The following is a 27,798-nucleotide window of genomic DNA, read 5'->3' as shown; positions in this document are numbered from 1 at the left end:
GAAGGCCCAATGTAGCCAAAAAGAAAATAAATTAAATAAAATTTTTAAAAAAAATCGAAATGGCCAAAAGACATATAAAAACTTTTCAATCTCAGCAGAGAAATGCAAATTAAAATCATAATGCATAACATTATATAACACCAGAATGACTAACATTTTTTTTTTTAAGTGGCAATGCCATGAGCTGACAAGGACATGGAACAACTGGACCTCTCATATATTACTGGTGGGAGTATAAATTGCAACAACCATTTTGGAAAACTATATGGTAATATCTACTAAAGCTGAACATATGCACACCCTATAACCTAGCAATCTGACTCCTATACACATTTCTAATGGAAATGAGTCTACAAGTACACCAAAAGATATATACAAAATATTCTGTAACAGCCCCAAACTAGAAAGAGCCCAAATGACCATCCATAGTAGAATGAATAAACAAAATATGGTATATTTATACGTTGGGATACTATGTTACAATAAAAGTGCACCAAGTTACTGCTCTGTGCAAACACAGAAGTATCTCATAGACATAAAACGGATCAACAGAAGCCAGATATAAACTCATAAATATTATGATTCCAATTATTTTATGTTTAACAATAGACAAAAATAACCCATGGTGATTGAAGCCAGGATAGTGGCTGCCTTTAGTGAAGGGAGAGTGGTAACCAGGAGTGGATATAAGAGAATTACTAAGGTGCTCTTTTATATAAAACTTTGGACCCTTCTAAAATATTCTCTGAAGTGAACCCAAACAAATTTTAAGCAAACTTTTTAATTGAGGTAGAATGCACATACAGAAAAGTGTATCAAAGTGGACACCTTGATGAGTACTTACAAATAAAACCACCTAAGTAAATTCTACCCAAATCTACCTACTTCAGCCTCTTCACATATCACTCTCAACTTTCACTCTCAGCACTGCAGCCACACTAGCTTTCTCTCAGCCTCATACTACGCACCAGGCTGCTCTCCTGCCTGCTAGAGGCCTTTGCTCACAGCCATCAGTGGGATGGAAACGCTCTTCCTTCCCAGCACTTAATCAGATACTGTTCAACTGGAGAAATTTCTTACACTCAAACCTCACTTCAAGAAAGCCTTTCATAATCTTTGACCAGTTTAAATTCCTCCTTATGGCCTCATGTACTTCTCCTTTGTAGTACTTGTCGTAGCTGCAATTTTATGTTTTAGATGGTTTATTTCATTAATATCTGTAGACACTAACAACTAATTATGTAATTAATTAGTAATTAACATAGACATTAATTACTAGACTGTAAGCAGATGCTCACCATTATACTCCTAGCAGTAAGCATAGGGCCTGTCACACAGTAAGTACTCAATGAATATTTGTTAAATAAATGAATGAAATTTAATGAAACTGAAAAATAAAATATTATGAAATCAAGAAACAGATATTAGTGAGTTCTTCCTTATACAGCAGTTTTTATTCTTGCTATTGTTCGGGAGTGAATTTACAAATATTTACACATTTTGGAAACCATCAATGACACCAAGATACAAAGTTGTCTAGTAGAGTTGGAATCAACTTTATTCTCTAAAATGTGTTCCTTTTTCACATAGCAAGTTTTCTTGTCCTGGGAAGGGTACTGCTAAATTTTTTGTAACCATATCCATAGTCAGAAGTTGAGAAAGTAGAGCTCAATAATATGGTTAACTACTGACAGTAAAACCAAAATGAAAACCAAAACAACCTCAAAAAACCTCTTTTTTAATCAATCTCTATATTTTGGGGGTGGGGGTCCGGGGGAGGAGAGAAAAGAAAAATAATACTAACCCTGTCAATCTATCAAAATTTTAATCAACTCTAAATACAATGGAGAGAAAAAGATAACTCAAAGTCATAGTTAAAAGTAACAAAACCAAGACACAAAACTGATCTTCAAACTTATTTAGTTAATATTATCCACTGTCATTCCAAAGCCATTACTGCAAGTATGAGGTATTTAAAAAAACAATTATTATTCTACTAACATTACCCAATAGTGTAAAAATCATATAACAGTTTAGAAACACCAAATACCACACAAATGGAAGACCACAGAACAAAAGATTACCATCTGTTAAAATGGCCTATTATTGTTGACTGTATAGAGCTGTATTTTTTCAATACTAGAAGGAAGCCTATGCAACATGAGTTCATCACTCCGCAAACCATCCTCTTCACTTGCTATAGGTTGAGCAGATACAAGATTCTTAAGCCCAGCACCACGCAAGACCATAGTTTAATAGTTAGTACTTTCTCTCTCTTGAGTTTAGAGACGTCCCTTAGTTCAGAAGTTTAAAAGCCCCTGCCCCTAATACTATCTCAAATGTCTTTCTAACCATGCTCTTGGATGTTTATAAGTTCACAGACAGGCTTGTCCCAAATAGATCTAGAATGATAAAATGTTTAAAATACAAAACAACAACAACAACAAAAATCCCCTTTCAGTCTCAGGTCCCTCATTTTTAACAGCAAAGTCATGAGCTTATATGAGTACTAGAGTCTCTCTTCCCCATCCCTCATTCACTCCTTTCTCCCAGCTCTCACTTTTAAAAATAAAATCACCTCTTGGGAGAAAATTAGAGAATCCTCTTATTCCTTGTCTACCATAAGACACAGATATTTTGCACAGGTTGTCACATGGATATCAAAGCATAAGGTTAAAGTTATTTAGAAATTTTCTACTCATTCCCCTCACCTCATCCCACATTTCCCCACTTCCCAGGAAGTAGAGTTAAGAAATGGCCACCAGTGGGAAGTACAGGCTTCGCTGTTGACAGGAATGGGCCAGCCTACTGTGGGAGTCAATACAATTTGATCTTTTGATCTTCCCTTTTAGTCTCAATTCATACAGTTGTTTTTATATAGATGTTGTCAAAGTATACGTGTAATTTTCTATCTTGTTAAATCATATGCATTTTTATGTGTTAATATGTAGACTTTAGCACTGAAATATCCCATGGGAATAATTTATTTAACCATCCCACAATGTTGTAGCTCTCAGAGTAGCAAGTTCCAGTAGTTTGCTCTTCCCTGAGAAAGCCACTCTATACTTTTCTATTTTCCTAAATTTGTCTCTTGCCAGTTCTAGAACACTAAATATAGAATGACCTTGTTCTTCCTTCTCATACTCCTTTCCAATTCCCTTTGCTCTTGACAAAATTTCTCTTGAGATACTACAACCAGAACCAAATGAAACAGTCTAAGTGCAGGACTTATAGAACTTACACCAAGGCAGAATCCTCTCTCCCCTCCTCCCTTCCTCTGTCTCTTTCTTTCTCTTCCCATCTCTCCTTCCCTCCCTCCCTTCCCTTCCTTTCCCCCCACAAGTTATTTTTCTGATGATTATGAGACTTAACTTACCTTTTGATTACAAATGCATTTTAGGCTGATATGTGTACCTCCTCTGTTCCAACCTACCAAATTTTACTAATGACACAGAATACAAGAATATCTCTGGCCCCAAACCTACACCCATGGAAATCTGGGGAAAGGTTTAGATGTGAAATAGTAATTTTTCCACTGTGTGTTTTAGGAGGAAAGGGAAGATAAAGAGGGATGAGTTAAGAGAGATGGTCTGCTGGCTACTGCTATAGGGATAGAGGCCCCAGGGTCCTAATGTGAATAGCATGTTTGTCATAGCCAAAATCATTTTATCAATAACTGAACGTGTTTAAGTATTAAAGAGAATAACCAGTCACAGCAGCAAAGGAAAATCACAGGTTCATGGGTCTAGCAGATGCTTGCTCCACTACTTTCTGGCCACTGTGTATTTGACAGGTGTGCCTGGCGGGCATAGGTGCAGAGGTGTCACGATGGTGAGCTTCCCATTTAACTCAGGAAGTACCTTGCCAACAGCTGCAGCAGAGTCAATAGAAAGAAGCAGGAATAAGGTTCCTGCAATAACATACCCATAACAACCAGCTTGCTAAAGCAACCATTCAGTCTTCTGAATGTCAACAAGGTCACAGACTGTAATGCGGCTTGTTTTCCACTGGGCAAAGAGGTTAAGAAGTTGATAAGAGGTGAAGTTAATAATTTTAGGGAAGTTGTCATATTTTTCTAGGTTCGCCCCTATTCTGAATATGAGGACATTTTTTGGTCCTATCCTTTAAGTAAGTCCTCTATTTTCCAGGATAATGAATGTATCGGTGTATGCCACAACATAATCAGTATCATAACCACTCCATATAATGCTGACGGTTAGGAAGTCAGTGATGGGCTCTCCCTTGATTAGAAGCTTCCTATTCTCAGTCCTGAATCTTATACCTTCTATGAGTCAAATGATATTGTTACAGTCAATGAATAGATCACTGATGGCTATACTCTCCACCTTGCAAATGTTTTCAGCATACTAACAAGAAGCTCAATATGATCCAGTCAATTTAATTTGATATTCACTACCTTTTCTCAGAACTGCATCTGCTGGCAATGTAATCTAGTGATCAAGGAGAATGAGAGTGCTAGGGCTATTTTTATTAACAAGCATATATTGATTTGGGGGTCTTTGTTGTGATTTAAATAATAACTCAACCTATCATTCTACAAGCAGTGTAGGTTATTTTACTACATACTTGTTCACGTGAAGGCTAAACTTCTACTGCTTTGTTCATTGGCATTTACTTATTCATTTAAAAAATAACTGGGGTACCCAAATATGAACAAGGCACCATGCCCACTCAAATCTGGTATTGTCCAGCATTTTGTTTGTACTAGGAATAAACTGCAAGCCAGCAGATTTTAACATGTACTCTCTTTTCATGATAATTTTTAATGTTAAATAAAATGGGGCTTAGTTCTATTTACGCATTATATGAATTTCTCCATTCAAACGACTGTCCGTGTATTTCTTCCCTTTTTTCCCTCTCATTGCCTATCCTCTTTCCAAAAGATATTTCCCCTAATTTCATAAAGACAATCAACGACAATAATAATAACAACCTAAGATATGGAAAAACATTAGAAGCTTCCTTTCATAGTTATATCACTTTCTGTTGAAAACCATGGCCTCTTAGCTTGCTTTTTCACTTTTCAGCAAAGTGACTCTCCTGGATGCCAGAGCAGCCTTCCTGTTAGCATGAGTATTTAGTTTAGTCAAAAACTCAATTAGTCCTCTAAACTGCTAACATGGGTCAATTTCTAACAAGAGTAATTCTTCCTAGAAATATTCATCATGTTTCACAAAAAAGATAAAAAACACAGAAAAGTTAGCTGCACATTACAACTTTTCTTCAACTTCCTAGTGAAAAACAAAGGCTTGGTCTCTGTTATACACAGAGAAAACATTTTGGGAACCACTGAGTTGATTTGTGTACTGGAGAGTCAGTCTGGTTGTTTGTTTCTTTGTTTTTTTAACATACAGAATAAATATGTTCCTGAAAAGTTAACCCTAAAATAAAACTCTGATCACACTTTTGTTCCTTCATTAAAAAACTTCCAAAACTCAAGTTTTTACATTTATCTTCTAGAGAAAAAGTAGGAAGTCATTCTGATTTTAATTTTGTTCATATTCTTTTAAGGGTGGCTATATTTTAAAATAGTTCTCAGAGATTTCCTAATCAAGGTAAAAAGGACTACACAATGGGTCAAAGACATTCTTAAGCCAGACCTTAACCCATCCAATTTAAGTTTAGCATGGAACATTCTCAAGGTCAGTTCAATCCTTACACCTAGGTGGCAAATATTCTTTTTTTTTTTTTTTTTTTTAGAAACTGTTTATTTTCCATCAACCTATTTCCATTTTAAGAGTTTGTGGAAGAACAGTTTAAGACCACTCAGTGGTTGTTCCTACCCACTCAGTGGCCTGAGCAGTGGGAGCTGCAGACCAGTCTTCAGTAGCAGGCTGAGCACTCCAGTCTTCAGTGGGGAACTACTGAGTAGGCACAGAGGGCACCTGCACACCTTCGGACCAGTCCACCATCTCAGGCTGAGGAGCAGTGAACTCAGGAGCTGGAGTGGTCCATTCACCCTGAAATTCCTCCTTGGTCACAGCCTTCTCAGCTGCCGCCTGCTCTTCCTTTTCAATCTCTTCAGGATCTCTGTAGAAGTAGAGATCAGGCATGATCTCCCATGGGTGTTCACGGGAGATGGTGCCACGCATGTGCAGAACTTCCCGGGCAAGCATCCACCACATCAGACCCACTGAGTGAGCTCCCTTGTTGTTGCGTGGGATGGCAATGTCCACATACCGCAGAGGAGACTCTGTTACACAGAGCAATGGTAGGCAGGTTAACGTAAGAGGCCTCTGTGAGAGGCTGGTGGTCAGCCGTGGGATCAGCAACCACCAGAAGTCTTGGCTCCCGGAAGGCTGCCTGGATCTGGTTAGTGAAGGTACCAGGAATGAAGTGGCCAGCAATAGGAGTGGCTCCAGTGGCAGCAGCAAACTTCAGCACAGCTCGCTGGCCAGTATTCCTGGAGGATGTGACACTGACATCAGCTGGGTTTTCAATGGCAACAATGGCACGAGCTGCCAACAGAAGCTTCTCCCAGGTTCTCTTCAGATTTATGATGTAGATGCCATCACTTTTCCTTTTGTAAATGTACTGTTCCATTTGGAAGTCAAGGTTGGTGCCACCTAAGTGGGTTCCTGCTGTAAGGAATTTGAGGACATCCTCCTCCTTCATTTGTAGGACATCAAGGGCTCCGGACATTGTTAAAGTTTCCCTTTAAGTTACGATGGGAATCCAGAACAAAGCCGTATGGACCCTTATCTGGCGTGGTAAGCGGTGGCAAATATTCTTGACTTCAATCTCTCATTTGGTAAATAACCTAGAACTATGATGCTTTAATTTTCCTAACTGGAAAACAATAAAAACGATGGCTTTAAAATGCTCAGTCAGAGGAAAAACTTACTCCTTCGAAGTCTTTTTATGCAAATTGACAATTTTAAATGCTACTCTGAAGTTTTCTATATCTATAATTAAGATACAGCTAATTATACTGGCACCAAGACATCATATGAATCTGTATACTTTATATGAAGCATTCCATGAGTGGAAAATTATTGAATCTGGGAGACAGCTATATGGGGATTCATAATGCTATTCTCTCTACTTTTATACATGCTTAAAATTTTCCTCATTCTAAAGTTAAAAAAGAAAAAGAAAAATTAAGAATTAAATAGCCACCAGAGTGATAGGAAACAAAATACCACCAGAATCTCTACATTACTATTTCCAACCACTGTTCTCCTATTGACAAATAATTGCCCATTCAGTTTGTTTGTTTTCTATTGGTGAATCCAAACTATAAGCTGCCCATTTCTCAGCAGTTAAAGAACAGTAAGTAGTTGACATTGGGATATTTATTCATCCTTTGTAGTATAAATTAATGTAAACTCAGCGACAATATTTTAAAGATTATTCTCAATTATTAAAAATGAGACTACTGTTTTATAAATTAAATACAGGATAAACATTTAAAGAGGAATATTTGAAAAATAAAAAAGCTACTTGGAATAACTCTTGAAGCAATTTATACATAATATAGAAAAATTGCAACACTAGACTGTTATGCAGACATTTATTTAACTTATTTGTGGATATCTTTTTTTTTTTTTTTTTTTTTTTTTTTTTGCGGTACGCGGGCCTCTCACTGTTATGGCCTCTCCCATTGCGGAGCACAGGCTCCGGATGCGCAGGCTCAGCGGCCATGGCTCACGGGCCCAGCCGCTCCGCAGCATGTAGGATCTTCCCGGACCGGGGCACGAACCCGTGTCCCTTGCAAAGGCAGGCAGACTCTCAACCACTGCGCCACCAGGGAAGCCCCTCATTTTGCTTTTAATTCACTTAAGCAGGCAGTTTAGGCACCTATTTCTATTTAGGATCATTATTAATACTAGAAAGAGAGGACTATGTTTGAATCTATGAACTGTTTTCTGGTATGTGATTCTTTCATCACTGACATAGTTAAGTGACCATCATAAAGTGACTGTATCATCTGTTGCTTGTTGCCCAGAAAATATAATCTTTCAGCAGCTGTATTCACTTAAGTTCATACTAATGCTGTATTCTCCCCTCTGAAGTATGGAAGATTATTCTCATAGAAATTTTACTTAGCAATTGCTATCTGCTATGGTTTCTGGAATGCTTTAGTTATATATTCCATAATAAATTATATTTACTACTTACCTTTGATATAAGTACCTAAGTAATCTGCTTCCTTAAAAGTGATCTTACTTACCAAACATCCCTAAATCTTTTCAATTTAAGTGAAAGTTAAATTTTAAAAACTATCTCCTTTTCAAATTTCTGATTTCTAACCACACATGGGCTCCGGGCAGTTTGGCAATCAGTCCCCTTTTCTTTTCTCCAAAGGGATCATTCCAAATGTTTAAAATTCTCCTAAAATCCCTTAATTACTTCCATCATCTCCACCCACTTGAGGTAAATGGTCTTGCCTCCAAGACCACAGAAAAAAAATAGCAAAGGACACATAGTCCTTTATCATTCCATTTCTCCTTTCTAAACATGTCTATATTCTTCTGTCCAGAGCTAACCCACGATCCTGTGCTCTTCACACCATCACCTCCGTATCTTCCTGGATCTCATTCAGCCACTTGACTTCAACAACTTCCTCTCTATGGACTACTTTTTCTTAACTTATAAACACATCCCAATCTCTCTCATCTTATAAAATGCATTCCTTCTACTGGTTAGCCATTTTTCCTCCTTATCAAAACACCTCATGGGAAAAAAAAAACGACTCTCAATTCTAAATAATAGCATAACATTAATAATAATAATTAACACAACATTAACTTATTCAGTCCTCATCACAACTCTATAAGGTAGGCAGTATTTATTTCCATTTTATGGAAAAGTAAACTGAGGCACAAAGAGGCAAAGTGACTTGCCCAAAGTCACATAGCTAGTAAGCGGTAACTGAGAAACCAGGTACCAGAGCCCAGTTCTTTCCCACTATGCACCACTTCATCCCCTGGGTAAGGATATTTACTCACATGACTTTGATTATTAATTATACACTAATAATCACTACCATCAATCTATCCAGTCTTGATTTTTCCCTATTTAGTTTCATTACTTCCTATTTTGAGATACCTTGATTTCAACATATTCAAAAGACCTAGCCTCCATCTCTTTTCTCCCTATGCTTCCTCTACACTGCTACAAAATCAAATCTATCCATTATGCTTTTTAACTTACAAACCTTCAATGACTCTCCATCACCTACAAAATAGGGTCTCCAAACTCTTCAGCAAGGCACACAAGACTCTTCATAACCTGCTCCAAAATTACCTTCTCACTTCTACTCCTGCAATTACTTACGCATATCCTCTAATTATCAAACTCTGAGAAGTATGTACCATGCTTTGTCACATCTTCTGCTGCACACAGAATGTTCTCTCAGTTTGGGAAGTCATTTTTCATTCTCTCTTGATGAATCATTACTCATCTGTATTTTCCAAACCACCCATTCTGCACCCTCCCCAGGTAAAGCTAATCTCTCTCCTACTTCTACATTCCCAAAATATTTGTTTAAAAAAAACCCAACTCTATCATCACAATATAATATTGTTCTGTCATTAGTAATATAGACTATGAGCTCTTAGAGAACTGGGACATTCTCTTACTGATATTTGTTTCCAGTACCCAGAACACAGCAGTCACTCAGAACACATTTGATAAATGAATAGATGTAGCTCTTCTTTACTATTCAAAATCAATGTGCTCTGGACATGGGAAAATAAATGAATATATCATAAGAGACATCATAACCTTAATTAGTAATTATTTGCCTATAAAATGGCTAAAAACCTGGCAATATGCAGAGAATATTTTTGTTTAAATAGTAATACAAGTATAGACTCTTCCTTGAAGTTCCAGTGAACAAAGAACTCTACCATCTACACAAGCAATCTTTAAGTAAACAGTAAAATACATAAAGGCAATAAGAAGTCAGAAATTTTAGGCCTGTCTCCAAGCCACAAAAGTTGATCATGAATAGCCATCAGATTATAAATATTACAAGATATCCACATGAACCAAACAAACACTGAAGTTTTAGTCTCAATAGTTTTTCCCGCTACTCTAATTCCTACATGTATAAAATATTTTGGCACTGGTATGACACACCATGGAATTTACTAAATGGTTTACTAAATTACACTTATAAATCACAAAGGCATCAGCTTACATGCCCAACTGCATATAAGTGTGAGGTAGACTGAAGCTGTCTCACTCAGCCTTAAGTGGGGGAAACTCACAATACAGTTTTTGCTTGTAAGAGAAGAGGTAAACTGCCTTTAAGTAGATCTTTAAAGAAAAATGCAACCATTAAGCAATGTGGTTTCCACCATGTTTTAAACGGTGGTTTCCTCTGCAGGCAGTTCCTCTTAATTCTATTGAGAAAAAGAAAAAAAAAAATGCAAAGGTTACAAAATAAGGTGATGAGAGAAATGCAAAGTAGCACAAACAGAGCAATGATGAAATACTCAGAGCAGTTTAGTTACTTAAGCTACAATGAAGTCAATTAAATGTGTCTTATTTCTTTAAAAACTATTGAGTATCTCACTGAGAGTTTTTTCCTAATTTATATTAAATTCTAATGTCAACATTCATGGATTGCATTTAATAATATGAGTGGTCTTGAGTGATTCTGATCCTGAAGTTACTGCCTTGTTTATACACTAAGGTTCACACATGGGCTGGTCTAAAGTTCAAAGTTCAAAATAATTCAACTTTTAATACATATAATGAAAAATTACACCTAAGTCACTCATCAGAACACAAAAGCAACATTAATATTGCTGTTGTAGACTAAACAAAAGCAGGAGTCGGCAGTCTTTAAAACTTTTACTGTTTTTCTAGCCTCCAACAGGAAGAGCATTTTGGAAATATAGGGCTCATTAAAGAAGCCCTTTAAACTACTGTTGGAACTTACGATTTTTGCCTTATAGGTGGAACTCTAAGCAGAGATTTAATGATCATTCTTATTTATACTTGTCAGTATTTTAAAATTTGATACTCTGCAAAGGACAGCTGATGTTTGACATCGCAAGTTCATTATTAAAACCATAGTATGTCAAGCCCAAGACACAAAAAGAGAAATAAAACTAATTTGTTAAGGAAAAACCTTATCATGTACAGTTTACTTTCCTTCCTGAATCATCAAGTCTGTATTTTTATCTTACCTGCAATTTATGGCCTAAAAATTAAATGAATTAAAATTAATTAATTAAAAATAATGTAATGCAAATATTAAATCACCAAAATACTAGAACAAAAACAATCTCTAGGAATGCTTAAACAAAAATTCTGGAGCTTAAAAAAGAGCTATTTGCAAGCTTTCCTGCATTAACAAAAGGGCAGGTAATAATGATGGCTTGTATGACAATATTGTCTTTGTTAGTTTAGCCCCAACAGAACTAAAGATTTCCTGATTACGACTTGGTAATCTAAGTCAACTGAAAAGATTTCTAGGGAAGGGAAACAAAGAGGAGTCTGAATGCTAGCATTTAAGTGGAATATATTACCTAAGTTTACTCTTCAGTGTGGGACACTGTAAATAAGAGGGACTCCTACTTTGACAGCCCATGCTAGGTCACGACCTAACTCACTGTACTGATGTAAAAGAGAAAGTTCTGCTGGAGTCTCAGATATGCATGCTTCTCTGCTTCACCTTCAGGATCTTGTAATCACATAGGGCCTTACAATGAAGTGTTCACTCTGTACTGTATCTCATTGTCAAGATTTTTAAACAGTGGCTTTTTTATTGTAATGAGCCAATTATGAGCCAGTCACTCAAGCAGTCATTAACAATAGATTTTTCTAATTGCATTTTTAATGAATTTTATTTTGGATAAAAGCCCTTAAAAGTACCTATGGCAAAGGGTAATCATACATTGAATTAACAGAAAAATCTGTTTAATAATGACTTGTCTTTTATTTACTACAACAAAATAAATTCCAGTGAGAACGCTAAAAAATTGACAGTGTCAGGGAAAAAAGGTTGCAGGGCGGGAGAGGGAGTCGTATTCTACACTGTTAAAAAAAAAAAAAGAAAACATGCCTTATTCTTTCCTAACTTTAAGGTACAAATGAAACATTATCTTATCAACATAGACCTTGCTCTATATTTAGAAAATAATTAGTTATTAATATTTTACCCATAAGCTATTAATAATGCTTAATATAATTATAAAACAAGCTAAATGGACAAGGGAAAAAAGGCTCATTTCAAATTTAATGCACTCATTTCTACAGATGAATATACAGATGTTAAAAGTTATTTTTAAAACTGTGTTGTAAACAAAACACGACAGTGTAAAAATCTTCATTCACCTCAAAATACTTTCTATGCATGTATGAATGGAAATGTCCTTGCTGAAGATAAAAAATGGTCTTAATGAAAATGTGAATGTATATAGTTTGTGATCAGTCAGATATATAAATGTATTTTTTAGGTTGACTCTACTGAAACTTCATAAGTCTTAATCATAATTAAGAGCTCACTACTCACTGTGATTTAATAAATCATTAATTAGGAAGTTTTAAAGATGCACAGTGACACTAGAAAAATCCTCTCTTTGGAGGCTATACACGTCATCCTCTGCATGGATTAAAAAAATTTTAATCCATTTAAATCACTCATTGGTGCAAAGAGACAAAAATTATAAATATGTATATATACATATATATATACACATATATATTTATATATGTATAATAAAACTATTCCCGGAAAAACTGTCACTATACACTCTGATTCTGTTAAGAAAATAAGAACTTTTTTGAATGTTCAAGGTTTTAAAAACCTTGTATTTTCTGCCTCAAGAATGGGCTGACTGAAAGCATGAGGCTCTGCAGCCTCTGGTTAATTAATCTGCGGCTGAATGACAGCGTGCCTAGGGGCATGGCACTGGCATCCCACACAGGGTCCCAACACGCTTTAAGCCTTGGATAGTTACATTCTGCACGCCAAGACTTTACCCAACAAATAGCAGAGAGGCCTTCAGAGCCTTTCTTCTTCTGTCTGAGACATTCCATTTAATTAATGTAATCCCTCTTTATCTTAAAGGTTTAATAAATTTAGGTGAGGCAAAACCAACATATCTATGGCACTGAATGCTGTAACTAGTTGCTCTAACACTTTTCTTATGTACCCCAAAGGCTTCTTCACAAGGCATAAAGAAAATGAAACCAAAAAAATGTTCTAACAGGTTTAGAAATTTTCAAACATGCTTCTTGATCTATTGAAAATATGTATATTTGTACAACCCAACGTTTAAGAATTCAATTAAATGAATCTGGCGATTTCCATTTCACTAGACTTATTTTATGTTATAAAAATATAAATCATACACCCACCCCAAAACACTTTGAAAATCACTAATACCTAATCTTGAGCAAGGTAAGGCTATTTTTTTAGCAACAGGATACAAAGGACATTCTTCTAATCCCTTTCACTGACAGAACAAAACATCTTTCAAATCAAGATAAAATCGCTACATCATGAATGTTAATATCATTCTGAGAAAAATAATACCTTACGACTAGAAAAGACCATCCCTTTAGGGAGAAATGTTGTGTTAAAGTGGATTATTCTTTTAGTAGTGTAATAGAATGGCTTCTACCTACTCCCAGATGGAAAATCAAAATCTGCATTTAAATGGAAATATTTTAAAACAGATAGGACAAAAGGCTAAAACCATAAGGAATATCTCCATCCTTACATTTTAAAAATCCAAAATGCTTCATAAGAACTTTTCTGTACGGTATGGCTTTAAGATTTTGTTTGTATGTTTGTTTCATTTTTATGAAGAGCTTGTAGTGCAACGTAATTTCACAGTTTTGTGATTAACACATACTATTTGTGGCTATTATAACAAATTCACAAATTGGATGAAGAAGTAGGGTTGCAAAATTTTTACTATTACAAGAAACATATTTACTGTTTAGGCTTGTGCAGAGTTAAGAATGAGTCCTGTATTTTCTTCCTATTTTTAACTATGCTATTTTATATGTAATTCTTAGAAGGCAAGAGCAGTTTGCTGAAATCAAATAAAATCTGAGTTTCTTCAGCATTGACTCAAATCACCACCATGGTTAGAGTAAAAAGAAAGCAAAATGCTAGGCAGTATTGTAACAACTGCTCTTTGCAACCTGAAAGATTATTTTCAGTTCTTCAGTAGTTGGGGCAATTTTCTTAAATCCTGAAGGAGCCTGACAGCACTGCACATTTCTTAATGCTTGCATTTACTTTTACATTATAAAACAATAAAACAGCAGGATAATGTTCATGCAGTTTAGAGACTTGTAACATTACCACAAATAATTCTACTGTATTATGGCAAAACATAAGCTTTTTAAATGTAGGCTGACTAAAGAAAGGGCAATCTATATTCACTGAAAGTACATAGACAAGTAAGGTTGAAAATATAACTTAAATGTTATACCTAGTTCTAAAATAATGTTTGAAAAGGGCTGAAAAAGCAAAATCCATGCTGGATGAAATCTTTTTTGTTGTATATTAAAATACAATTAATTTCAAGTGCAGTGCAAGGGAAAGGCTTCCCACCTTTCTTCCTTGGAGTTTATAATAGAGTACATGGCTTCTGCCACCTCAGAAACCAACTGCATTACGTAATTTGATCATTTTCCTCAACAATGTTGTAAACCAAGATACTCGACAATTACCAGCTTCAAAGATGCAGGTGTTTTGATGGTAGTCACATTTGACTACTGGACTGCAAATAATGGGCCAATCTGAAAAACTTGGCCATATCATCTCCTTTCTAAAATCAGCCCATCAGTTCTGAAACATCTTTATTGCTAGAAGCTGCTGGCTTTTGTACAGGAAGCTGTGTGGATCTCTTTATTAAAAAGACATCTTATTCAAAAGTGTAATGGGAAAAAAACTCTTGCATATGTACTGGGTGGTTTTCTCACTTTCAACAGGTAATTCATTTCAATCCAGTTGTCCGTGATTCTCCTAGTGATAACCATAGGGATGAAAAAGAATAAAAGCATTTCTCTACAGTAACCTAATTCTCATCTACACTACAGCCTCCATGCCTGCTCCCAATTCCCCACCCCTAACCTTCACTCCCAAACCTCCCAGCAGAAAAAATTTCAAATATCAGTGGGAGATGATATACCATAAAATCTAATCATCAAAAATAAACCTTGATACATATCTTCATTAGTCTACACTAAGTAGCAAACTAAAATAGGGAAGCTGTATATGAAACATCACAGAAGATCCAAGACTCATGGATATTTTAAATCACCTGCTTTACAATTGCCTAAATTAGAGAACAGCTGTAGAAACACGGCAAATTATGATTTAAAAGAAAGTACTTCCCTATCCTTGTGGATATTAGACTTTTACAGCTAATGTGTGAAGAAACTGACTTTTAAACTCAAATATTCCTGTTCTAAATGAATGGTACTCTCAGCAGAGAACTCGTCTAAAACCTCACATTTCTAAGTGTGGCCTCAGACCAGTAGCAATGGCATCACCTGGGCACTTGTTAGAAAAACCTCAGGCTCTACCCAGGCCAACTGAATCAGAACATGAATTTTTAATAAGACTCCCAGATGATTCATCTGCACTGAGAAGCTCTGGTCTAAGTTTTTCTAGTTCCACCATTTATTCCTCATTGAGAGACATAAAACAGTGAAGAACAGAACAGCTTGTACTCATAAAAACACATAATATTACAGATGACCACAATTTAAATAATGAAAAACAGGGAGAAAATGTTAGCAAAACTTAAGTAATTAAATTAGATCTAGATCCTGCAATCTTTGTTTTTAATACTTGAAAATTCACTTATATGTGTGTATGTGCATGCACAGACATGTGAGAGGTGAAAGAGGAAGACAGAAAGGAAAGGTAGAATAAGAGTGAGAGAAAAAATAAAAGGGAGAGAATGGAACCGTAAGAGTGTACATAGGGTGTATACATAGATGTATTTAGGGCCGAAAAGTAGAAGAAACAAAGTGAGAACCCAGCAACTTGGAGAAGAGCAGCAATGTCCCTTCTCAACCACATTCCCACACACTCCCTCTTTTACATGCCCAAGACAGTGTGATGGGAATACTTTTCATCTCAGTAACAAGAAACTACCAAGAAATAAGCATTAAAAGCAAAATTTGTGACAGAAACCAGTATTCCCTAATTGTATTAAACAATACAAGTAAACATGGAAAGATTACTTCTGAGAAAGTAAAGAGACCAACAGCACAAGGTAATTAAAACACTAAAAAGGTGATTTAATATTCTTTTTCCAAAGTCTAAATAATCATTTAGAAATAGTTACCATAAAATAAACATTATTTGTTTTATTCTTACAAATGAACGTACTATTCTTACTGTTATTATTACTATACTAAGAGACTAAATTCAAAATAGTAGCACTATAGCTTTGATTGTTCTTAATGACATCATAAAATAGCTAACATTAATAACATGAGCTCAAAAAAAAGGAGAAACATATTTTCTATTGGACATAAAGTAATGGCCTAAACCTGCAGTAATAATTTGCAGAGTGTGAAGTTTACCTAAAATGTTACATTTGACTTTTAAATATATATATACACCTAAAATGATTAATCTACCATGATTAATCCAATATTTTATCATTTGTTTAATGAGAGAAAATTAGAAATCATTTATAAATACTGCCAAACTTAATGATACCAATAGAAAATATACCAGTTGATATCTAGGAAAACATAATGGTTAACCAGAAAACAGAACTTACTGGAAAAAAATGAATTTTAATTAATGTTATATTGTACCTGTTTAAAAAATAATATATATGTGTATATATATATATCTGTATATATATCTGTATCTGTATTCATCCACATGGCACATTAATAGAATACAGTGTAGTAAAATTCAGCTCACTTTGCAGCTGACCATCTATGGAATGTAGCTCCATTAAATCACTGGAGACTGACTTCTCACAATAATAGGAGAAAAAAAATCACCCTGTATCTTGCTTGCATTTCATGACTGAGCTTCCCTAATACATATCTCTGGTTTTGCTCCAAGAAAAAAATGCAGTCAAAGATGGGCAGAATGCTACTCCCAGCTTGTATTCACCAAATGCCAGGAATTGTAAAAATAGGATTCCAAGTTGAGGTTTCAGATACTTATTAAACAAAGACTTAAAATTTCCAAATATAAATAATATTTGCATAAACAGGTTTATTACTTATGGAAGTCAACTAGGCAACATATATCAATGGCTTCAGAAATCATCATATACTTTGATCCATTAATTCCTTAGGATGGATTTGTCTGAAAATCTATCCTAAGGAATTAATTTTTTTTAATGTAGACAATAATTGATGTACCCACATCAAAGTGCTATTATTTATAGTAAAAATTAGATTCAACCTAATTTACAAAATTAGGGAATCATTAAGGAAATTATTATACAGCCACATGATGGAATATTAAGTAGCCATTAAATTATATTCATAAAGACGTTTTAGTGACATGAAAAACGCTCCTGATATTTTAAGCTAAAAAAAAAAAAAGCAGTGTATAAAGTTATACACACAAAGTGAGTGTGTATATCTATGTATGTGTGTTAAATATATGGGTGTGGAAAATATGTCAAAATGTTAACTCTGAATGACTGAATTTTGAGCAAGATCTTTTCTTATACTCTTATATATTTTCTTTAAGAATCAATTGTTTTAAGTATCAAAGAAAATTAAGTAATAATTTAGATAAAAGACAAGGTATGAAGAACAAGGGTGAGGATACTGCAAGGTTACAATGAAGCTATTCCACTGAATAAAGAAATTGTGTGTGTGTCTGCAAGAGGAGTACCAAGAACCTAGTGCCAGAAAAAATAAGCTCTTTCTTCTGACTACCTGAGAGGTAAGAGACAGATGAAACAGTTAAGCAAAAAAACAATAAAAAATAGAAAAAAAAGAATGTAGAAAAGTCAGATCTATTAGAATCTAATAATTGGACAAAGAAAGCAAAGGGGGCTTCCCTGGTGGCGCAGTGGTTGAGAGTCCGCCTGCGATGCAGGGGACACGGGTTCGTGCCCCAGTCTGGGAAGATCCCACATGCTGTGGAGCGGCTGGGCCCGTGAGCCATGGCCGCTGAGCCTGCGCTCCGCAATGGGAGAGGCCACAATGGTAAGAGGCCTGTGTACCGCAAAAAAAAAAAAAAAAAAAAAAGAAAGCAAAGGGGATATCATCAATGCCAACGTGATATTTTACTCTACAAAAGTACCAAATAGTTTCAGTAAATAAGTTAAGAAAATAAATTATAATAACACTTAGTTTTAGAATGTTTATTCCAAGTCTTGGACTGAATACAAGGAAAGAAACTAGTTACTATTAAATAATAACAAAACAAATTTCTAGAACCTCATTTTGTTTTCTATGAAGTTGACAGATACAAAGACTGCTGTTTTCATTTCTTTTACAAAACACAGTTAAAAGACAACTTTAAACTGTCTAGATGATAAAAATTATGTACTGAAATGTGTACAATCCACAAGCTATCTCTTTTATAAAACAATATTTTAGCTACTATGTTAATTAGTAACAGTAAGTTGTAACTTACTGTGTTTTCCCTTAAACTTTTCTTGACTGTAAATGCTTCATAATCATTTTCATTTCAGATTGCTTGATTGATCTGTTGATTCCAAATCAATAAAAACATGGAGTAAAGAGTAGTCACACTAAATCCATTATATAGAACAGGGAATTCAGTGAATGTACTGATTTTATACACAGTAGGGAATCAGTAATTATCAAATAACCATAAAGTATACAGAAAGCATCAACCTAAGTTTGGCATCTTATAACTCTGTGAAATCTTCACAAACTAGATTAGTTTTACCTGTTATACATCACTGTTTTGTCTAAAATATATAGAAGTGACAGTCTGAGAAGAAACTATATATGCTCAATAGCATGAAGGAGAAATCAAGCTACTCAAAGCTGAAGACAAAATTTCTACATGAGCATAAATGTTCGTGAGCTCCATCTGAAAACAAGGCCCCTTAATATTAACCTAAAATTAATGTTTAAATTACCTAGTCTTTGAAGAAACTAGTCTATGACAACCCTAAAGAATATCTGAAATTAATATGATGATGCTTCCATAAATAAAGGGGAGAGGTGGTTTCTGGCTTTCCAAAGCAACTAATTTAAAACAGTAAGAAGTGTCTAATTAATGACCTCAGGATACACTGAATTGGAAGTCTGACCTAATTTAGTACAAAATCACACTTCACTTTGGCAAAACTAGTACTGTGGTGGAGGCACTGAAAAACTGTTAACATGTAATTATCCACTCTCCATTGTGGAGGACCAGGACAAGGAAGAAGCTTAGAGACTCTAAGACTAAATTGGTTAAAAATAAACTACTAAGTTATTTGAAGGTATTAATCAAAATTATAAGCTAAATCAAGATTCGTAAGTGTAATCCACAAACAGGCTCAGATGGAGCAATACTGAGCCTTAAAGACCACAGGACTCTTAGGAGAAACTCAGTGACAATGGCCAGACAAGGAAGGATGAATGCAAACTCATGGAACAAAGGTACACTACAAGAAACATGGAATATTTTTAAAAGAGCAAAGATTTCATCACAAATAATAATTTTGATGAATACATAGCAGTAACTTTTTCCCTTAAAACTCAAAGTGCTAAGTCCTTGAGACAGGCACTGTGCCTTAAATCATCTACATCTCTAGCAACTAGAAAAAAAAAACAAGAGAAAAAATAAACGTATGTTAATGTTCTACAACTCACAGAGCATGTGTAAACATTATGAATAATGGTTATATAGTATGTGACTTCCTATCTTTGCACCTCTTGCATTTATCACCTTATTGAAGCTCAAAGAAAAAAGCATACAGAATAAAATCATCTGAAGAATTCCTCCTCACATTGTTTTCTCACATAAATTTTTCAAATTCTACTGATGTGACCATTTTCTGTCTACAAAGCTTTTCCAGTTAATAAGATTTTAGTAGGTGGGCACCTGCAAGACCCTTTAGAAAAACTGAACCCTGGAAAATATTCAATTAATTCCAGCAATATCAAGCTAAAGCAAAGTCAAAAACACACAGAGTGAAATGCATAAGCTTTGACATCATATTCACCAACGTCAAAGAAACTGATACCTGAAGCACAAAGAGGAAAGACAATTAAAGACAAAATAAGGAGTAGCACAATTTCTACCACACTATGCCTGAAGACACAGAAGAGCATGGTTAACTGCTCTAAGAACCAGATCAACAGGTAAACCAGGACAGATAACAATGATCTTAGATAACAATGATCTTAAGTTAGTTAACTATGAGCAATGCTCTATTGCTCTAATGCAAAAGAAACATAATACTTAGTGACTAAAAAAAAAATAATAATAATGATAATAATGTAATAGTTAACATTTATTGAGGCTTCCTTTATGATCTATTTTACTGTCCCATTAATGCTCATGACAATCCTATGATGTAGGTACTATCACTAGCCCCACTTTACAAATGTGAAAGCCCCACTTTATAAATGTGAAAGCTAGAGAAATTAACTAAACTAAGGTCATACAGCTAGCATGTGGTAGAGCCTGGAACACAGACAAGTCTGACTCCAGTCTGACTTCCAGAGTCCCCACTCAGCCCTTGGAAACAAACAAAGAAATCCCCAACATTTCTTGTTACATACAACCTTGGTTTTCTGAACTATATGTAATTATGAAGACATCATTGCTTGGGCTTCCCTGGTGGCGCAGTGGTTGAGAGTCCGCCTGCCGATTCAGGGGACACGGGTTCATGCCCTGGTCTGGGAAGATCCCACATGCCGCGGAGCGGCTAGGCCCACGAGCCGTAGCCACTGAGCCTGCGCGTCCGGAGCCTGTGCTCCGCAACGGGAGAGGCCACAACAGTGAGAGGCCCACGTACCGCAAAAAAAAAAAAAAAAAAAAGATATCATTGGTCATAATTAAAGTAAAAGGTGAAAATATACAGTGTAACAAGGGCTATCAACCTTTTTTTGGTCTCCAAGCACTGACAACATATTATTCCTCATCACAACCCAGTGATGGAGCTAAGGAGGAAATACCACCCAGCTAATCCTGATATACCCACCTTGAGAATTCCACAGTATACATACACACATCTTTTTTCGTAAGCAATACTACTTATGGCTCCACCCAAATCTTGCTTGTAGCTCCAAAAGATTTTTAAATAAAATGTATATTCAAAGATTTTTGCCACATTTCTCTCATGCAAGACTCACAATAAAAAAATTTCATCACATATTTCAATATCAACTTATAATAAAGAAAACTGAATTAGTAAAAAAATAATAAAATGCTATTTTCTTCTCAGGTTTCATTCTTCTTCATTCAGCAGTGGTAATGATCTCATCTCACATTCTACCACCCTGAAGAAATTTAAAGAAGGATTTTTTTTTAGAGGACTGCTATAAAATTATCACTGACATTTTAATTAAAAAAAGACATGTATGTAGAATAAACAGGACATTTCCTCTAACAGTCTGCAGTGGCTGCTCCATTGCTTCTTTGTACAGTCTGGGTAAATCATGCAGGCTCTAACTAGACAGAGCAGCTGTATTTCACTGTCTTCAGTAATGTAATCTACATTTATCACTATTTTAATTAAGGGGATTCCTAATTTGTTACTTCCATTGCAAAGAAAAAATACTTTATTCGTTTTTTTTGGTAGACAGCATCTTGTCAGTCTTGTAAACCAGAATTTAATTTTAAACATGTTTCCTACTGCAACTGGCCATTATTTTAAAAAGAACTACCATATTTGGTTTATTAAGAGCTTGTTCATTTTCAATCTAAAGGCTTAAACATTGATTGCTTCTTTAAAATGATTTAAAAAGATGCTTTTGCAGTTCTCAATGTTAACCCAAGTGATATACTAAAAACAATATGTGCTTTATTATAATATTAAATTCAAGGTTATTCAAAATCAATATGAAGCACAAGTAAGAACCTTACAAGAAAAACAATGCTTTACAGAATGTAGAGAAAATTCAGTTCAGTAGTTCTTAGAGAAAGATTATGTTTATCATCGGGTTATGTGAAATGCCTGAATATTTAGCTAAATCCATCCCTGTGGAATAAAGCAGCTTTTACGTTTTGAAGACAAGTTCTGAATTTTAAAAAATTCATTTCCCATTATTATTTGTAGTTAGAACAATTTGACTTTAAAGAATAAGTATATGAATTACTCTGAAGGTGTGCTTGTTTTAAATGGTTCACAGAGAAACAATTACTGTAATATTAGGTCACTACATTAAATTGTGAATTTTAATACATATGATATCTCGAATCTTATATATCAATAAAAAAGGCCTGATGTTAAAAAAATTTTGTATTCAGCACACATTAATTGAGCATCTTTTATGTGCCAGGTAAAGAATTAAGTGGTCTGTATTCAAACCAAAGTAGAACAAAGCCTTTGCACAAAAGAGGGTGTATGTGTGTGTGTCTGTGTGTGTGTGAGTACACACATATACATTTACAGTACAGTACCAAGTGATTTTTAAACTTTGTTCCTTCGAAGGGGAGGGTCTTTAGTGACCCAAGTCCACTTCGACCAGAAAAGCTCCACCTTCATCTATTTTTACACATGTCTTTTTTGCAGCCAGGTGAAGAAAGCAAAAGCCGCTTACCTAGAAAGTAGAATAAGGGCTCTAGACTACCTCTAAGAACACAGGTAAATGAAAAGTATCCTAACTGTTCCCAGATATACTGAGGGAAAAAAATAAAAGACTCCCTTTTATTTTGAGTTTCATTTATTATCAGTTTCACATGTTGCCAAATACTGGTTTGTGGGTAAATGTCTACTAAAGTAAAGTTAATAAACATGGCCTATTTAAGAAGTTTGGGGATAAGGTCTGCAGGGAATTGAAAGTTAATGCACCATCTCACTTTGTCAGTCCACATTACCAAGGAACGCCATGCCAGCTTTCAGATTCACATAAATCATCAGAAGTTATGAGATCAGAATTTTTAAAGAAATCTATAGTGCATTAAATGTGTTCTAGATTTATATTAAAACTTCCCTATGTAAAACAATACCACTTACCTTCACACTGATTTTTGGACTGCAGTTACCATGTGAGCATCTATAATGACTTGGCCAATTAATACACATTATCTCTCATCCCTTACAAAACCTCAAAAGATAAGCTATTTTCACTCCCGTTTGACAGATGAGAAAGCAGGCTCAGAGGTTAAGAAATGTGTTCAATATTACATACTGAATACAAGGAGAAGCTAGGATTTGGGCCCATGCTTTTTTTATTAAAATACTTTAAGAAGTAAAATAAACTTAGCACATGAAATTTTTCTCTTCTAATCACAGCTAAATATGATGCCTTCTATTACTATCATTTAACAGCTGTACATAAAGTTGTTTTACAATGAAAAATTTAGCTATCGACATATATGACCAAATAGGTTACCAAAAAAGAGAAAGGAAAATCTGAAATTTAAATCAATGCTAATTAATGACAAATACTTTAGTCATTATGTAACTCCCTTAGTTTGAATTTAAATAATGTCATGTATAAAGCCTGGGTTACCCAATTCAGGAACAAGTAAAAGTTAAGTTCTAGGCAGCCCACTCAGGCTCTAATTAAATAGAAGAAATGAGTACAAAGGAACTAAATTATTTTTTGAAATACTCCTATTGGAACTCAACTTCAAAAAGATATTTCATGAAGAGACAGTAAAGCTTGTAAGATTCCTGCTATCTCAAATTACTCTGATGAATGTCTGATAAAACTTGAGATTTACCACTGGATAACAACAAGAGGTAGCCAATAATTCTAAATGAAAACTCAGAATGGTCTTTTGTTCCCTTTGTTTAAAGTAAAGCCACTAGTGAAAAACAAGAATGTCTGCTTAGGAAAAAGGAGTCTCTTGTCTGAGCAAAACTTAAATTTAAATATCCTGCTTCTTACCTGAATATTCCAAATCATCTACATTTATCTACTGTTCACTAAAAGACTATAGAGGGCACTGTTGCATTAGCTTTGAAGCTTTACAATAGAAGCTGAGAAAAACGTCTAGAATGTGTAATTTCTTTAAAGAGTCAAATGCATGGTAATCTACTAAGCCTAATAAAGGGAAAAAACCAAAATGTATGTTTTTCTAAAATAGGCTGAACTTCAATGGGGCAAAAAACTTAACAAAAACAACTGTCAAATTGAGAACACAGCATTGCACACATTTTGCATTTCCCTTTGTAGTGCTTTCATGAGAAAGGTAACTAATCATAGCACCTCCTTATCCAATGGAAACAGTACCCCATTGCAAAATCCCCTTCACAATCAATAGGAAAACGAATGTGGCACCTCATGCAATCCTTCCATAATTCTATCAACAGAAAGAATGCAGTCTGTTTGCATACTTTTGTCTAAAAGGCCAATTCCATTTGTCCCCTCTTTGGGAAAAATGACAGCTACAGATCCATCACTCTCACATGAAAGTAAACACACTGCAAAAAAACAAAACAAAAAAAGGATCAAAATTGAAATCCTCACCTTTTTTAAACAAAATTCTATTACATGTAAAAACTCAAACTCAAAGCAAAATAGAAAAAACAAGTTTTTCTTCAGAGGTATGAATTTTATGCTATTGTGCAACAGTTCTGGGATATAAAAGAAATAAGTTATATACAACAATATTCACTAATCGTATAATTACATACAGATAGCATTCAAGCTTTCCATGTATTTTCTGTCCTCTCACATCATTCCTGATACAATTCTTTGCAACTAAATTCGATTAAGTACAGTGCCAAAGATCTTTTTTAATATATATGTTTGCAATGTATTACAATGAGGCTAGTATATAAAATACAAAGCTTCTTATTACCCTACCACTTAATTTTTTTTCACTTGTTTATTCACAAAAAATTAAATTTTTGACACAAATAATATAAATGGAAAAGGAAAATTAAATTATTTATTTTGGTAATTTAAAAATAATGTCCTGAACTGCTGAAACACTATATAGCTATAAGAATTAAAACATCATGACCAGACTACTAGAGATATGTGAAATGAGAAATGCATTAATATATATCAAATCATAACACCACATTAGAAGTTAGAGGAATCAACATTAATAAAGGTACCATCATAAAACTAAGGCCTTGGGAATTCCCTGGCGGTACAGTGGTTAGGACTCTGCACTTTCTACTGCCGAAGCCAAGGGCCTGGGTTCAATCCCTGGTCAGGGAACTAAGATCCCACAAGCCGCACAGAGCGGCTCAAAAAATAAAATAAAATAAAATAAAACTAAGGCCTCTAATAAAGACTCCCAAATTCCCTAGAAAAACAGTATACAAGTAATTTTGTCACTCTCAAACTTCCAGAGAGATCAGCACGTTCTCTGAAATCAAAGCGCAGAACTGTGAAAGTGTTAAAAATTCTTCAATAATATGTCAACCTACTCATAAATCAAAAAGAGGGGAAGGGGCTTCAGATGGTAGGTAGATTTCATTTTATTACAAAAGCCCCAGTTTAACAAGTTATTTTCAGCCAATAAAAGTCAAAAGTAAAGCATTGTTGAAGTGGCCAGCACTGACTCTAAGGCTTTAACTTATTAACTTAACCAAAATGCTACTTGAGTATTGCTCCCTTAAATTATTAATTTATGAGTTTTGCTTAGTCTCCTCCTGAGGCAAGGCAGTTTGTAGGTATATTGAGTGCATGTAAATAAACAGAAAGCTTTTATAACAGTCTAATAACACACTAAACATAATAAAACAACCTCTTTTAATGAACATTGAATGCACAATCCTATAAACCAAGTTTATATAAATGGGCCATGTAATTTAAAGAAACTGTAAGATCCTCTAGGAAGTAAATGCACAAAACCAGAAAAATTAAACATAAGCCTATTGCTTTTCACTGATCTGACAAAATGCATACAACAGAATCAAAGTGCTGCTGTGACTATGAAGAGTATGTCACACGCAATTTCAAAGAAATCTAAGAGAAATGTCGTGAACTATGAGAAAATTTATTTGCAATATTGTTCTTCATTTACCATAAGGATGACTGAAGAAAGAAAGAAAGAAAGAAAGAAAGAAAGAAAGAAAGAAAGAAAGAAAGAAAGAAAGAAAAGAAAAACAGGTTATGTCTTTAATATTCAGGATATTTAAGTAGATATTTTAGTTTCCTATTATAAAAAGAAATGTAGCATACTAAAATCAATTTTGGTTAACTCTAATTTATGCAAAGCTTGACTGTGAGCAATAGCTGCTAAAAGGATGCAGCATTGTTGATTCATATACAAGCATTTTACTTAACTACACTGGATAATAGCAGTGCTCCTAAAGGAGTATAAAAAGCAAAGTGATTAGCAGTCATTACTGTTAATTAGGGCTCACATTACATTCCTTGGGGTGAATCTCCTTTAAGTTGAATACATGGAAAGTTTATTTTTGAAGGACTGCCAAACCTTGCCTAGGTAAGTAGTGGAATAAGCCGTCAACTACCAGTAAGCAAAATAAAAAACAGGGACAGATCAGCATCCAATTAGTATGTCTAAGTTTTTAAACAGGAAAAGGGTTGAGGAGAATGAGTAAAACTGGAAACTCATACTTCACATTCTGCAATCTCACTGATAAAAGGAGGAAATGGTGTGTTTATCAAACTTGCTGTGAGCACACAGTTCATTCAGAGTCCTGTAAACAATCGCCTGGCTGCCCACTTCCAAATGCATGTGAAAATCTTTGAGATTCAGAGCGTCATATTCAGCAAGCAAGGTCACTCTAGTGATGCCCTGGAAATGGGAAATTAGGAAAACGTGGCAATCAGAGGTTTAGGGCTGACTAGAAAAAGCCCTGAGGCTGGCTCACCATCTTTCACCACCAGTCAGGCTGTCTCTGCCTATTCAGTATTAACACAACAGGGCTGCAAGTGAATGAAAAGAACCCCACACACCTAACTGGGACATTGGCTTTCTTGTTTAGAAAATGATAGGCATTTGTCACAGAAGGAAAAAACAAACAAACAAACAAACAAACAAAAAAAACCCTCAAACACAGCTTTCAAGAACCAGCTCTAAAAAAAAAAAGAAAACAGGCTCCTGATGAAGCTTCAGTAAAGGACCTGGGGAATGGCGACATCCTGTTGATGATCAGGTTTCCTTGACTCCTATACATTCTGTGCATTTTAAGATGGAAGCCAAATCTTCAACAAAGAAGCTTCAAAAGCAATGCATGCTCATTACAGGAAAGAATCAAAAATTCCAATGTACAAAAATTACACCAATGCTCTTAATAGTTTCCATATACAGACTTAAAAATTTATCCTTCAGATCTTTTTCTATGCATATATTTGTACAAATACTTTTACAAAAATGTAATTATACCATACAGAACATTTGGTACTCCATTTCCTTCTCCTAATAATATATATAGATATATTTCTGCAACTTCAGTTTTGATCCTATACAGTATTCCACTGTATGGATACACCATAATTTAGTTTGCCAGTCATTTCTAAATCTTTCAGTACAATTTTATTTCCTTAGAATATATCCCCCAAAGTGGAAGGGCTGGATAAAGAGACAGTGTATTTTTTGTTGTCTGATGAGTTCTGCCAAATTACCCTCAGAAAGGCTGAACCAATTTCTACGGCTGTTGGCAGCACATAAAAGTACTCACTTCTCCAAAACCAGTATCATTTCTTAATCCTGCCCAAGTGACAGCTGCATTTTTGAGTTAGTGAGGTTGAACATTTTTTGGATATTTGAATTTCTTTCTCTGTGAAATGCCT

General features: G+C 34.8%; 2 protein-coding genes across 2 annotated transcripts in view; both read right to left on the bottom strand.

The window, feature by feature from the left end:
• Positions 1-27,798, bottom strand: part of DPH6 (diphthamine biosynthesis 6) — a 174,638-nt gene that overhangs the window by 123,956 nt on the left and 22,884 nt on the right. The window lies entirely within an intron of this gene.
• On the bottom strand, positions 5,758-6,730 carry LOC309802555 (small ribosomal subunit protein uS2-like). Its single transcript, XM_082618187.1, is given in 3 exon segments — positions 5,758-5,882; positions 5,886-6,216; positions 6,218-6,730. Coding segments are annotated over 3 exon segments (882 nt in total). The 5' UTR covers positions 6,664-6,730; the 3' UTR covers positions 5,758-5,777.

Source organism: Mesoplodon mirus, assembly GCF_964341445.2.
Source record: "Mesoplodon mirus genome assembly, chromosome: 4".
Lineage (NCBI taxonomy): Eukaryota > Metazoa > Chordata > Mammalia > Artiodactyla > Ziphiidae > Mesoplodon > Mesoplodon mirus.
The sequence above is the reverse complement of the archived record's forward strand: the minus strand, read 5'-3'. Positions and strand labels throughout refer to the sequence as shown.